This window comes from Eupeodes corollae, chromosome 1 (genome assembly GCF_945859685.1).
Source record: "Eupeodes corollae chromosome 1, idEupCoro1.1, whole genome shotgun sequence".
Classification (NCBI taxonomy): domain Eukaryota; kingdom Metazoa; phylum Arthropoda; class Insecta; order Diptera; family Syrphidae; genus Eupeodes; species Eupeodes corollae.
In genome coordinates, this window is record NC_079147.1 from 299,624,727 (window position 1) to 299,639,845 (window position 15,119).

Consider the following 15,119-nt stretch of genomic DNA (forward strand, 5'->3'; position numbering starts at 1 on the left):
TTAGCTCAGTTTTGTTGGCATTAAGGTACAAACATATTGGATTATGTACTAAAAGCATTATAAATTTTTGATATTTGCAGTCTTATTTAATAGAATTCGCTAAACAGATGAATAGTTATACAGTGAATAAGGATTTATGTAGGCTCTATGTAACGTTGCAAAAATTCCTATTTATAAAAAAATCTGCTATAAATTTTAGTTATACAATGCTTATATCAAAAAAAGTGCCAAAAGTACTATAAAATCTGCTAGTTGTCATAGCAACTAAAATATAACAAAATAATTCCAATTATTTGTATGATATTCTCTTTCGAAAATCTATATTTTTTTTAGATTCTTCGTTTCTTCGGCTCACGAGCTAAACTCGAGAGGCATTATTGTTTTTATTTTAATTTCAAAAAGAGAGGAGAGAAATCAAAATGACATTTACGAAATAATAATAACAATAATTTCCTTATGTAGGCTCTATTCAACCTCAAAACGCGTTTAGCTTATTATGGGACTATGCAACCTTGTATAAGTTTTATAAATAGCATTTTTGCGTTTAGAGGCATTATAGAGATAACATAACTTTATGTAGGCTCTATACAGCGTTTTTAAATAAGACTGTTGATGTTTATCAAAGTTTAAAGAAAGATGCAAATACGTGAGAAAGACAAAGTTGGTGAAACAGAAATACTTCGATAAGTCTCAAACCTCAGAGTTTTAAGTTCAGGATTGTCTTAGATGAGTTTAAACGTTTCTTTTTCTTGGCATTCTATTTTCTTGACATTGGTTTATTATTGTTTCTAATGTTTCCCAGTAAAAAAGACACCGGACAATTTCAAGTGGATTAAATACCTTATAACCGAATTAATTTAAATGAAGGAATGGTTGAGAGAGTCTAGCTTGGTAGTTGAAGCTTTGCTTTGATATTGCGTCGTTATTTCCAATGAACGACAAAGGCAGGTTAAAAGTTTCTTCATTCATTCTTATATAATTGTAAAAAAAAACGATGGTTTATCATTCGATTTTAAGCCTAGTACATACTTGTGAACCATCTCGTGAACCCATACAAATTTCAGTTTTTGGTTCACCCGTGAACTTGCTCGTGAAGCTGAGTGGAGAACAAAGTGGAGAGTTTTCGTTCACGGGCAATTCACGCTTTGACATTTGGTTTCCGTATTTAAAGCCTAGTACATACACAAGTGTGTACGAGTGAGCAATGTCAAAAGTTCACTTTCTCCACTGGCGAACGTTCACTTCACGAGGAAGTATGTACTAGGCTTTAATTCTTTCGTCAAGAAAGTGAAGGATCCGAAGTCAGATTTATTTTCTCTCCACATTTTAATCCAATCCCCTTTCTTCGTTTGCTTGGAAATTCGTATAGCATCCTCACAAAGGTCTTACACATCTTACAACATTTCTTCATCGGATGAGATGAGAACAACAAATAAAAGAGAAGTGTCAAAAACCCGCAACCGAAAAACACTCTAGTGTAATAATGCAAGATTGACGGGATGAATGTTCAAAAGAAAATATGCGAAACACGCAGCATAAGAAAGTCTGAGACTAATAACACACAATGGCACAAAACGCTTTAAAATTATATTTTAGGATTATGTAGCACTACAAGGTAGAGTTTTGACCTTTTTGCACACTGAGCTAAGGGTCTCTATAGAATAGCTTTAAAATTCCAAGCTTAAGTTCCAATTGGAAATTATGACGAACAAACAAAGAGCTATAGAACCTGCTTCGAACACCATAGGATTTTTGGTATATGCGAGGTCGGATATTTGCAAGATTTCTTTTGCATTTGACGACTAGAAGACATAAAACAATTTTCTGTCTTGTTCTATACAAATAGCACCTTTTACAAAATTTTCTATCAAATATCAAACCAAATTTCCTAAAAATTAAATAAAAAAATTAAATGAAATTCTAAAAAAAATCAAGGATACCACCACTGAAATAAAAAAATCTGCGAAGAAATGTCAAAACAAACGTTTTTGCGTGTTGCATTATATGAAAAAGTAAAACTTAAAAAAAAAATTAAAACATAAATAAATTATTCCTCACTTTTGAATTGCGATATTTATATACTTTTCGGCATAAATGTATCAAGTAAAATTATCCACGTCATTTAATTAAAGCTGAGCCTCTAATAAAGGGGCCAAGTGGGCCAAAAACCACCGTGAGTGGAGAAACTGAGGAAGCTCGTTTTAGCCACATCGACTTTGTATAAAAAATATAATAATATTATCATGGAGCTTTTTTTTGCTCGGGCTAGCCTCAAGATGGCGTTGAAAGTTTTATATACGAAAGCGAAATACAAAAAACTTTACTGTCTCCGTAGCCACTAAAGACCAGGCCCATAAGATCAACGATGATAGTACTAGGTTTTTTCTACCAAAATGGCGATCCGTTTGGATTTTTAGCATATCAAAAATTAAGTACCAATGAGTAGTTCTGTCTGATTACACAATTTAGGTTCGCCTATCTAAATCTATCTCACATAATAATTGAACTTAAGCATACCCTCACTATCCCTTGTTCTCATATAATTTCTCTAGCCCATTTTCCAGTTTACATATGGAAAATAGTAAACACGGTGTTCATTTTTAAAAACAAATCCACAAAAAAATATTTTCATAAAAGAAAATATGAAACTAACCAATTTGTCAAAAGTGGCTTTAGCTTTGTCGTGTACGCTAAGTTAATTTGGACCATGTCTTATTAATCCAATTAGTTCAGTTGTGCATGGCCGGCTTTACATTTATATGTTAAAACGTATAAACATGGTTTTCATTCTGTTATAATTAATATATAATTTTATAAATTTAAATTTGAATTGAATGAAAACCATTTTATAAATTTGAATTTGAATTGCAATAATGAATAGAGCTTAAATAAAAGCTTATAAATTAAGAAATTCGGTATCGCCATTGAAAACTACTGTCTAAAGACTTCAAACTCTCAACTATTCCTAAACGCGAGTAATGCTGTCATAGTTGGAGTTTTAAGCCGAGGATTTGTTAATTCCTCGCAAGAGGTAGTAACCGTGATTGGCATGACTGTCCTGCGCACTTACCACCCGCAACTAATCACTCGTTGAAAAATGAATTCCAAAAAATACATAAGTGAATAAATTAAATAAAACATAATCTTCTTAAAGCGTAATGTAAATCATAGAGATATGTATATATCTAAGTAAAGTAAAGTAAGTATATTTCTCTATGATTTGACATAACGAATTGAACTCAACAATTAAAACATTTTTTTTATATTTTCTTCAAGGCATCATTCAAATCAAACACATTGTTTCGCTGACGATAGTACTCTTAGCTTTTCAATTTCGTTTCCAGACGCACAACTCTCCTCTTCGGATGTGGAACTGCAACGACAAAATATGATTAGCCCATAAAATTCCGAACTACACAGCATTGTACAATGGTTAATAGAATCGTTTGGAATGTAATGCTTCGAAAACGCAATGCTGTCTTGTATCGTTAAGGCGAGATAAACCCTCTTTGCCACTATCTATGAGTTGGCATTAATGAAACGCAAAATCTTGACATCCTGCATCAGCAACCACCTTTTATGGAGCGATGACATACGCGATGTTGCTCAAAATGCTCAAAAACGCTCCACTGACATCACGCTTGACAATTATGTCAATATCATCTGCGTATCCAAGTAATTGGATGGACCTTTGGAAGATTGTGCCTTTAGTGTTGACGGTTGAGTTTTGCACAATTCTTTCCAGAACGATGTTAAAGAAGTCGCATGACAGTGCATCGCCTTGTCTAAAACCTTTTTTGACATCAAATGCATCGGTGAGATCTTTTCCGACCTTGATAGAGCAGCGTGCATTCTCTATCGTCATTCTGCACAAACGGATAAGTTTGACAGGAATGCCAAAACTAGACATTGCTTGGTAGAGCTCTTCCCTATATATGCTGTCATACGCGGCTTTAAAATCAATAAAGAGATGGTCTGTATCTATTTGAAGCTCCTGGGTTTTTTTCCAAGATCTGCCAAAGTGTGAATATTTGGTCGATAGTGGACTTTCCTGGTCTGAAGCCACAATGATTAGGACCAATCAGGTTGTTGACGAATGGCTTTAGACGTTCACATAATACGGCAGAGAGGATCTTATACGCAATGTTAAGGAGACTGATGCCTCTGTATAGTTGGCGCAGTTTAGAGGGTCTCCTTTGTTATGTATCGGGCACACTATGCTGAGATTCCACTCATCGGGCATGCTTTCTTCCGACCACATTTTGCAGATGAGTTGGTGCATGCTCCGTACCAAATCATCGCCTGCTGCTTTGAATAGTTCCGCAGCGATGCTGTCAGCTCCAGCAGCTTTGTTTGAATTAAGTTTAGATATAGCTATCTTCACTTCGTTAAGGTCGGTTAGGCGGAATTGTTGATCTACGTCGCCGAGGTTCCCTTACAGCGGAATTCGGTACGTCATCGCCGTTATATAATTTGGAGAAGTGATCTTTCCATATTTTCATCATCGACTGCAGTTGAACTACGACGCTCCCAAGGTTCGTGGCTGGTACCCTTGGGAGGTTTTTTTACCTTTTGGTAAAATTTACGAACCTTATTCCTGTTGTCTGATTTGGCTACAATCTACAAAATCTGTATACGTCCGAAACTAAGCATCTTGGACAATATTCAAAAAAGAGTTTTTAAAATGATTGGTGACATTAACATCATCAACTCGTTAACGTCACTCGAACATCGACGCAAGGTTTCTTGCCTCACCCTTTTTACCGTTATTTTAACGAATTGTGCTCTTGTGAAATAGCCAGTTGAATTCCTCTCCTTAAACAATTTAACCTTAATACCCGAGCTTCGAGGAATGTTCATCAGTTTACCCTTGAGAGCCCAACTTCGGCCGTACTATGAAGTACAGATGTTCTTCTTTAGCCGTACTACGCAAATGTTTAACGCCTTGCCACTGTCATTGCAATGTTCAGAAATTTAAAATCAATGTACACCGACACCTCCTATCCAACCCTTCCCCCTTTTTCTAATGCTCATACTGTGTATTTGGCATAAGTTATACAAAACCCCTTTAGTGTTCGCTAATTATAAAAAAACGGGTGGTTGTGCCTCTGGTTACACAATTCAAACTTGATTTGGTGAAGAGAGACGAGAGAGAGACCTCAGTGAACGTATTTCTTAAAGAAAATAAGGGCGTATATTTTTATAAAGTTTCAATAATGTTTCTATATTTTCGCCGAACCTATAGAAAAGCTATAAGCGTTAAGGTACAGATAACATCAACGTGAATTTCTAGTAAAAATGTCAAAAATAATATAGTTTTTATTTTAAGCAATTTAGAATAACACCACGTTCTGCAAGCAAAAGTCACAACTTTCTGAATTAAAAAATCACACTATCAAGGGCTGAACCAATTGAAGGGCAAATCTGAGTGTCTTGTGGTGGCGAGACTTATCAAAATATGGATATTAAACAAACAGAGCGTTAATCAACTCAAACTTACTATTCCCGTCGCCCCATTGTGTATCAAGCTTTAATAGAAACTTAAACCATATGTGATGGCACTGCTTTAAACTGTCAAACATTTTCAAAACAAATCCAAAAGTTATCAGATCAGCTGAGCGCTCCGGGTTCTGGTCGATGTTGCTCTGTGAAAATGACTGATTTCTTGGATTTGCAACCAATAAATCCACAAAATAAATTAAATGTTTGTCGTATTTGTGCTCTAGAAAGTGAAAACGGACAAATTCTATTCGACACCAACAGTGAAATCGAAAAAATCGCCATTCAAATATGTTCTCTCATTTCAATCAAGGTGAATTTCTAGGGTTTCCCTCGTTTTATTTAAAAAGAAACAAAAAAATCACCCCTCTCATCAAAACCCATCCTCTTTAAAGAATATCTTATACATCAACCGGAAGTTGGAATTTTTCTCTTTTCAGTTAGACCCAAATATTCAAATTTACCCAAATTGGATATGCTCCCAATGTCATCTTCAATTCGAAGCCATAGTTCAGTTTTTCGAAGTGATAAGCAATGGACAACGTCAGATGGGGGAACTATTTGGCTACCCTCGGAAACCTGGAAGAAAACCTAAGCCAAAATTCGAACGTTGGTTCTCTGTCGATGTGAGCCAGCTGGATGGAGGAGCAGCGGGTTTTGATAAACTCAGAGTAAATGGCAAACGGGTTCCCAAAATCCCTGAGAGATTCAAAGACTCAATGCAAGGCAACGAGCTGGAAGATCTGTACAGCGAAATAGGCTTAGCGAAACGAAAATCAAGACAATCTAAAATAGAGAAAAAAGAGACTATCGCCCACATCGAAGACGAGAATGGGATGAAATTTTGTGAGATGTTTTCAATCCAACAGGATTCCAATAGAAACAGCACTCGTTATCAATGTGACTTCTGTGAGGAGAGCTTCTCAATGGAACACGCCTTCTACACCCACCTCTCCAGCCACACGAACATCATGTACGAATGCACTGAATGCCAAGCAGTCTTCAAAGCCAAGACCATGTACGATGCCCATGTGCGGGAAAGCAATCACTCGGGATTGGGCATAATAGAAACACCTCCAGCTAACGTCGAGGAGGCGACACAAGAAGAAGAAAAAACCATTAAAAAAGTGAGGAAGTTCATTTGTTTGAAGTGCCCAAAGACATTCGATACGAAAATGGCCATTCAACGCCACGGAAAGACACATTCCCCCAATCGGCCGTTTCAGTGTGATATTTGTCTGGCTAAATTTAAGAAGAAGTTCGTTCTCAAAGTCCACAAAACCAGACATTTCCAGGAGAATTTTTTCAAATGCCACGTCTGCTCGCAAACATTCAAACACAAGCGCTCCCTCCAAGTGCATTTGCAGACCATTCACGATGGCCTTAAGCCCCATTCATGTTCGGTAAGTTAAAAGTTTAGACATTTCACTTTCTTATTTTAATTCTAACTCACTTCATGTTTCCCATAGGTCTGTAAGAAGAGTTTCAGTCAGAAGTCGAATCTTAAAATACACAAACGCATTCACACTGGCTATCGTCCATTTGTCTGTCTTAAGTGTGGGGCTTCCTTCAAGACCTCATCACAATGTAATCTACATCAAAAAACCCACGTGGTTCTAGAAACAACACTCCCAAAACCCAAACCAATGGTAGAGTGTAAAATATGTGGCAGGCCATTTTCCCAAAGGAGCAATCTCAGAAAACACATCCGAATACATACTGGAGAGAAACCGTATGTTTGTAATGTGTGTCCCATGAAATTCTCAGATCCATCTAATCTCAAAAAACACAAACGAAATCATCCCAAACCAAAGATACCAAAATCCACACCGATTTCACTAATCGAATCCAATTTGCTTGACGAAGCTGTTGCATCGATTGTGGAACCAAATCGAATTCCTGAAGATAATGAACTCATGGCGGTAGCATCCAATTCGTTTAGGGGGATGGGCAATGTTGTGGTTCCAATTGTTGACAATTCCTTAATGCAAAATGTTGTCCTGCCAAGTGTTAGCAATTCCTTAATGGAAAGTGTTGTCCTGCCAAATGTTAGCAATTCCTTAATGAACATCATGGATGAAGTTGTTGGCAAGGATGATGCAAATCCATGGAATTCAGATGTGATTGTGACAGATATTCCGAATGATGAGAATTCTATTGTTCAGCAACAACAGCAGCAGGAATTGCTAATGAATCAATTGGTTTGTATTTCATACCAGGATCCCATGAACCCGGTTGGAAGTAAGACTACTTTCTATGTTGTCAATGGAGGCAATTAGATGGAATGGAAGTCAAATTGTAACTCTAAATCACTTTGTTGCCTTCTTTACGAAAGATTTTTGTATAAGAACCCAATGATTCAGAAAACTAGTTTTTAAAGATTGAGCTAGTCAGAACTCAGAACCCTTTTCCTGCAGTAGGTATATCATTATTATTATTTATATATTTATTCATCCAAAGGAAAAACAATACAAGTATTATTGGTTAGGCAAGTTTTCAGTTGGCCAACTGCCAAAAAATTAACTTCCAATTAAAACAACTTATTGGAAAATTGACTGGAAAGTTAGTCAAACAAAATCTTCATAACTATTAACTCAAATCTTCTTCTGTCAAAATGACATTTGATCATGTTTTTTCATTCAACTGAAAAACTTACTAATTGCTTTCGTCAAAATGTACGTTTAAGGAATGAAGTTGACTGCAAATGAAGTCCCTTAAGTTATCTTAGCCATCCCATTCTTTGATGCAAGAACTTACCATTGACAGTTAAAGTGTTGAATTCACGAACAGTGCTATTTACAGTTATCTTAAAGGAAATTATTTCAGTTCAGTTTAATTAACTGTTTGGTTTAAATTTAAATTTCATTAATTTATATTTTAAATGAAACTTCATGAAATAAATAACTCTCATTAAGTTAATTGTTGTTCTTTGCAACTTTTATATTTAATAACAAACATTTAGGTCAAAAATCGTGGAAATTAGCAGCTTACGAAAGTGAAGTAAAATACCGTATTATGTTTTTAATTTTTAGAAGGAAAATGTCATATTATTGAGTATTATTTCTTTACCTAGAAAAAAAAAATCATATTAAACCTTTAACAATTTTGTAATAAGTTGGCTCTTTTGGTCATTTTTTTGTTTTTCAATATTAAGAAATGAGGTTTTTTTATATCTCCCTTTTATGTGTACTTAAAATTCAAATATATTGAAAAATATCCAAAAACGAATGATTAGTTTTATTTTACTTTGTAGCCAAATGCAAAAATACGGATAATTTTATATTATTTCCAAATTTCTAGCTTTTCAAAAGTTCAAGACGAATGATGAACAAGTTGTTTTAGGTATCACATACATCGGTAGTCCACGAAACATGCAAGAATACATTCAGGACACGATGACTTACGAGTATGTCCGTCATTGCGGACGTCCAGATTTGTTTATAACATTTACGTGCAATCCAAATTGGGAGGAAATACAAACTTTATTATTACCAGGTCAACAGTCGATACATCGTCACGGCATTACTGCACGAGTGTTTAAACAAAAATTATAATCCTTAATTGATTTTATTGTAAGATATTCAGTCTTTGGCAAAGCGTGTTGTTGGTTGTATTCAATTGAGTGGCAAAAGCGAGGCTTACGTCATGCTCACATTTTAATTTGGCTTGATGTTAAAATTCGTCCAGATGAAATTGATCAAATTATTTCAGCCGAAATTCCAGATTCATCAATTGATCAAGAATTATTTGACATTGTTACAAGTCACATGATTCACGGGCCGTGTTGTGCTTTTAATATGACATCGCCCTGCATGGAAGATGGGAAATGTAAAATAAAATTCCTAAGAAATTCACGAATGATGCTATTTCTGATGTCGATGGTTATCCGTTGTATCGCCGTAGAAATGCCGATAACGGTGGTCACACATTCAAAATAAGAACGTCAAATTCTAACCAATTAGAAATTGACAATTAATGGATGGTACCGTACTCTCCGCTGCTCTCAAAAACATACAAGGCTCATATTAATGTTGAGCTTAGTAGTTCCATTAAATGCATTAAGGCCCGTTTGCTGATACTCTTCTTAAATCTGTGCCATAACTAAGTACATCTTAAATTCTAAGTATAACATAATTTATTTTTGGTTGTCAGAAAATTTGTATGTTCCACTTTACTAAGTTACACATAAAATGAAACGTAGCCAACTTCGCTTAGATGTAAAATGTCAAAAAATTCAAATTGTGTAAACGTATGTGTGATATTTCAAAAACGGTAAATTTATGAATAGATTGTAAGACGCTTTGTGTTTGTTCAAAAGTTATTAATAATTTCTGACAAAAAAAGGACAAGAAATCCCAATTTTTCCCTAAAAGAAAAGCGAACACTTTTTTTAGAATGTGCTTATGAAGAAAAAGCAATAATTGAAAATAAAAAAACAGATGGAGTTACGTGGAAGGAAAAAGAAACAGCTTGGGAGAGAAAAGCATCGAATTTTAATTCCCATTCGGATTCAGCATGCTACAGGACCGTCAAAAAATTTTACCAAGGCTATAAAAAAGAAATTAGCAAGGTGGCCGCAGACGAAAAAATGTCCAGAATTCAGACTGGAGGTGGCAAGGCCATAAATGTACGCGATGAAAACTTTGATCTTGCCATAGCCATTATGAATCCAAAAACAATAACTGGATATGAAAACATTTTTGATGGTGATGGTGCAGATGAGTTGTTCGAAAATGAACCCGGAACCAGTACAAACATTGTAAGAAGAATATTTTGTTGGTTTTTATTAACTTTATTTTGTATGTATTTTTTGAATTTACAGATTGAAGAAAGGCAGGATGATGAACCAATTAAGGATTGGGGAAAATACAAACCTAGTCAATTGAGAAACCCGATACATCCAAAATTAAAGAGAAGTCATGAGAATATATCTGATGAGCAGGAAGTTATTTATGAAAATATTGATGACAATAGCCCAAAAACTAGCATTCTTATGTCCAAAGGATTTAAAAAGCAGTTTGACAATTCAACCACAAAAACAGAAAATAAAAGTAACTGGTGTGGAAGGCGCAGACCAGTTGCTTCAACATTACCTAGCAGCAAAATAACCGAGCAATATAAACAGCTATCGGAAATAAAAATTGAGCTTGCTAAGCTTCAATATGATACCCAAAAAGAGGAAGCGACTCAAAAAAAATATACAGCCTCTATTGAACACGAGTTAAGAAAACGTTCTTTGGAATTGGATATAGAAATAAAGACAGAATTTCTTAAAAAAATCAAAAGTGATTCGTTCAGAATGTGTGAGACATGTAGTATCCTTAAGGACTTGGGAAACCTTAATCCCAAATAATAAACATTTTAATACTACATTCTCAAAAAAATTCTTATTTCTTCTTTCTCTCCTGAATTAATTGCGTTTTGAATGTCTTCTGGGTCAAAATCTACGCTTTCAGGAGGTTCTAATGACACACCATTGTATCGAAGTATGTTGTGCAAAACACATGTTGCCACAATAATTATCAATGTCGTCTTTAATTGTAGACGACAGCCGTATGCCAGTACAGGAAACCGTCTTTTCAATATTCCAAAGGATTTTTCTATAGGACCTCTTGTTCGTATTTGAGACTCATTATAAAGTTGTTCTGCCGTGTCACGGGGACTGAGCAATGGTGTCATCAAATATGGTTTTTGTGGGTAAGCGGAATCACCTGCGGTAAAGTTATACTGCATATACTATGAAATCATTATAACCAAATTTTTTACCCAGAATAACGCAATCAGTAAAATCTGGACTTTCCATCTTGGCTCTTATTTTACTGCTATTAAAAATTGTAGCATCATGAGCAGAACCAGGCCACCTTGCAACCACATCAGTAAACACCATTTTTGCAGTACATACTCCCTGTACATTTATTGAAAAATAGCTTTTTCTATTCCTAAATATTTCTGCATCGGACCCCCCTGAGACAAATTTGAATTTCGTGTGAAATGAAACCATATTTTATCATACCTGGAGACTGAATTTTAACATGTGTTCCGTCAACAGCACCAATAACAGAAGGAAAAGATGCTATATCAAAAAAATCCCTTTTAACCTGTGAAACTTCTGATGATGTAGATGGAATTTTAATATATTTCCTATACAGCTTTGCAATTCCTGTGGCAACTCTTGAAACTATTCTTGAAACAGTTGAAACATGCATCCCTCCAAAATCAGCAATACTTAAAAGATGATTGCCTGTAGCAAAGAATCGTAGAGCTACCAATAGCTGGTTTATGGGTGGAATTGAATTATTTCTGGAAGACGGAAAATTTTTTTCAAGGATTTGTTATAAAAGACATGTATCAAACCTGTTATAAGGTCGTTCTAGATCCTTCTCGATTTGTTCTAATACATGGATAGCCATCTTTTTAGTCAAACAAAATCTTTTGTAGAAGGCCAATTCAAATCAAATGGGGTGGCGCAACAGTCCGTTGTGAACCAGGGCCTAGTGACTTACAACTCTCAACCATTCCTGTGTGCGAGTACTGTTGTCAGGAATGGAAGGGACCTACAATTTAAGGCCGAATTCGAACGGCTAATTTGAGAAAGCACTTTTTCATGACAAGAATTACTCTTGTCAATTCCTCGCAAGAGGCAGTACCCGCGAAAATTAATTTTTTAAATTAAGGTGGCACAGGCAGGAAGGCCAATTCATCGAAACTAAAAAAGTACTCATTCCCATCGTAAACCTGACGGGGGACACCAACTTCAATCAATTCAAGGACCTCCACATCATCTTCCAGCAAATCGTCCAATTCAAAATTCATTGTTATTATTTTATTTTAGTTTGAACAAAGAACTACTTTTTTGGCACAACAATTTACTGAAATGTCAACACACAACATAATCTCCTAAGTGAAACTTAAGGTTTTATGCCCTACTATATTTTCCCCATAAAATAAGTTTCACTTAGGTTCATTTATGTCAAACTTTGAGTTCTGTGCAAACCATTAAGCACAACTTAGTAACTTATGTGGAACTTATGACGAAATAGCACGATACCAAATGGGCAGATACATTAGCAGGAACGAAGCTATCTGGCGTATACTTAGTTTTCCCATACACCACAGAGAACCATCTATCCAACATCTTGCAGTGCATCTTGAAAATGGTCAACGTTCACTGAGGAGAATGTTTTTCAAAGAGCATTTGAACCACCAAAAACGACGTTAACTGGATTTTTCTCACTTTGTCAAAAAACTGATGCCTTTGGCAAATTCGCAAGAACATTATTGTATACCGATATTCCATGCTATTTTACATGGAACATCTTAACAAAAAAATGGGAGCCACGTAAAAAAGTAGAACCACATCCTTCTATAGCAGGTATATTTATCTAATCTAAGACACTGGGGCGACTTTATACAGTACATCCAAAACAACGTGAATGCTTCTTTTTGCATTTGTTGTTGGTTAATGTTCCTGGACCAATCTCTTTCCACTTCTTACGAAAAGTTAATGGTCGAGTGTTTAGTACGTATCAAGATGCATGTCGTGAGTTGCAACTTTTAGAAGATGACAAACATTGGGATCTGACACTTGCTGACGCAGCTTTAACGTCCTCGCCAAGTTGTATTCGTCAACTATTTGAAATCATCTTGACGACATTTTTTCAACACAGTCATCTAAAATGTGTGAAAAATATAAAAACTACGTGACTGAAGATATACTATACCGACTTAAACAAACAAACCAATGTCCAAATCCAGATTTATCACCAGATATGTATAATGAAGCATTGATATTAATTGAAAACTTATGCATTATGATCTCAAATTCATCACTTAGTCATTATGGTATGCCATCACCTAATCGTCCACCTATAGACTTAGTGAATAGCGATTTGCAGCGAGAAGAACAATTTAATAATCTTGATTTAGCTACAATTGTTGCTAATAATGAACCGTTAATTACTAATGAATACAATCGGATTATGTTGGCTGTTGATGCTAAAAAAAGTGGTTTCTCTTTCTTGGATGCACCAGGTGGAACTGGTAAAACACTTTTGATATCGTTGATCCTTCCGAAAGTACGGTCACAAAAGAAAATTGCATTAGCAATTGCATCATCAGGCGTAGCTGCTACTTTGTTAGATGGTGGTCGAACAGCACATTCTGCTTTTAAATTACCACTAGATGTCCATAAAAATCCAAATGCTATGTGTAACATTAAGAAAAGGAGTGGAATGGCTACAGTGTTACAAAGGAGTTCAATCATAATTTGGGATGAGTGTACCATGGCTCATAAACATTCACTCGAAGCAGTTAATAAAACTTTGCAGGATTTAAACATTTAAACAGTAATGACAGACTTTTTGGTGGAGCTATTCTACTATTATCTGGTGATTTTCAGCAAACATTACCAGTGATTACTTACTTACTTACTTAAGGTGGCGCTACAGTCCTGTGTGAACTAGGGCCTCACCCAACAAACTTCTCCATCTAGTTAGGTCCCTAGCTAGATGTCTCCAGTTTCGCGCTCCAAGTTGGGTGAGGTCACCTTCCACTTGTGCGCGCCACCTGATCCGCGGTCTTCCTCTACTGCGCTGTCCTGTGGGTGCGGATTCGAAGACTTTCCGGGCCGGAGCATTGGTTTCCATGCGCTCTACGTGACCCAGCCATCTTAGTCGTTGGACTTTTACTCTTCTTGCTAAGTCTACGTCGCTGTACAGCCCGTACAGTTCGTCGTTCCATCTTCTCCTCCACTCCCCTTCGATGCATACGGGACCGTAGATCACACGAAGAACTTTTCTCTCGAACCGACCCAAGGTGCTTTCATCCGCTTTTGTCATGGTCCATGCTTCTGCACCGTATAGCAGGACGGGGATGATAAGGGTCTTATATAGCAACACTTTGGTCCCTCGAGAGAGGACTTTACCACTCAATTGCTATCTTAGTCCAAAGAAACAGCGGTTAGCAAGAGTTATTCTGCGTTTGATCTCAGCGCTGGTGTTGTTTTCTGCGTTTACAGCGGAGCCTAGGTAGACGAAGTCCTTGACTACCTCAAAGTTACGTCTGTCGTTGGTGACGTTTTGACCAAGACGTCGGTGTTGTATGTGCTTTCTTGACGACAGCATGTACTTTGTTTTGCCTCATTAACCGTTAAACTCATTTTTGGCACCTTTGCCTCAATACTCACAAAGCCCCATTGACATCACGCTGAGTTCTTCCGATTATGTCAATGTCATCAGCATATGCTAGTAATTGGAAAGACTTTTGAAAGATAGTGCCTCTAGTGATGACGTGGGAGCTCTGCACTATTCTTTCAAGCACGATGTTAAAAAAATCACATGACAGGGCATCACCTTGTCTAAAACCTTTTTGACATCGAAAGGTTCTGTTAAGTTGTTTAAAACCTTTATGGAGCAGCGTGAATTATCCATGGCTGCATTTGCCTGCCGACATTCCTCATCAAACCAGGGGTTCCTTTTTGGTGGCTGTTTGAAACCCAGCACATCAGAGGCGGCTTCTCTGATTGCATCTTGCCAATGTTGCCACTGGTTTTCGATACATTATGTTGGCGGCAGAGAACTTCGAGAGTAGTTACTTGTAACTCGGCCGTTCGACGTTGTAGG

The 15,119-nt window shown here is 36.3% G+C and overlaps 2 protein-coding genes across 2 annotated transcripts; both read left to right on the forward strand.

Moving 5' to 3' along the window:
* Positions 1–5,617: 5,617 nt before the first annotated feature.
* On the forward strand, positions 5,618–8,706 carry LOC129942593 (zinc finger protein ZFP2-like). Its single transcript, XM_056051603.1, has 3 exons — positions 5,618–5,812; positions 5,940–6,902; positions 6,969–8,706. Exons 1-3 carry the CDS (start codon positions 5,654–5,656, stop codon positions 7,776–7,778), a joined length of 1,932 nt encoding a protein of 643 aa, XP_055907578.1. The 5' UTR covers positions 5,618–5,653; the 3' UTR covers positions 7,779–8,706.
* Positions 8,707–8,870: 164 nt separating this feature from the next.
* On the forward strand, positions 8,871–10,852 carry LOC129951806 (uncharacterized). The gene is made up of 4 exons (XM_056064156.1): positions 8,871–9,034; positions 9,077–9,327; positions 9,939–10,258; positions 10,322–10,852. Exons 1-4 carry the CDS (start codon positions 8,871–8,873, stop codon positions 10,850–10,852), a joined length of 1,266 nt encoding a protein of 421 aa, XP_055920131.1.
* The last annotated feature ends 4,267 nt before the right edge of the window (positions 10,853–15,119 follow it).

Coding starts and splice junctions, on each gene's coding strand:
- LOC129951806 (XM_056064156.1), top strand. CDS start 8,871: ATGCAAGAATACATTCAGGACACGATGACTTACGAGTATGTCCGTCAT. Junction 9,035..9,076: donor CACGGCATTACTGCACGAGT/GTTTAAACAAAA, acceptor TTTTATTGTAAG/ATATTCAGTCTTTGGCAAAG. Junction 9,328..9,938: donor CTGCATGGAAGATGGGAAAT/GTAAAATAAAAT, acceptor ATAAAAAAACAG/ATGGAGTTACGTGGAAGGAA.
- LOC129942593 (XM_056051603.1), top strand. CDS start 5,654: ATGACTGATTTCTTGGATTTGCAACCAATAAATCCACAAAATAAATTA. Junction 5,813..5,939: donor GTTCTCTCATTTCAATCAAG/GTGAATTTCTAG, acceptor TTCTCTTTTCAG/TTAGACCCAAATATTCAAAT. Junction 6,903..6,968: donor TTAAGCCCCATTCATGTTCG/GTAAGTTAAAAG, acceptor TGTTTCCCATAG/GTCTGTAAGAAGAGTTTCAG.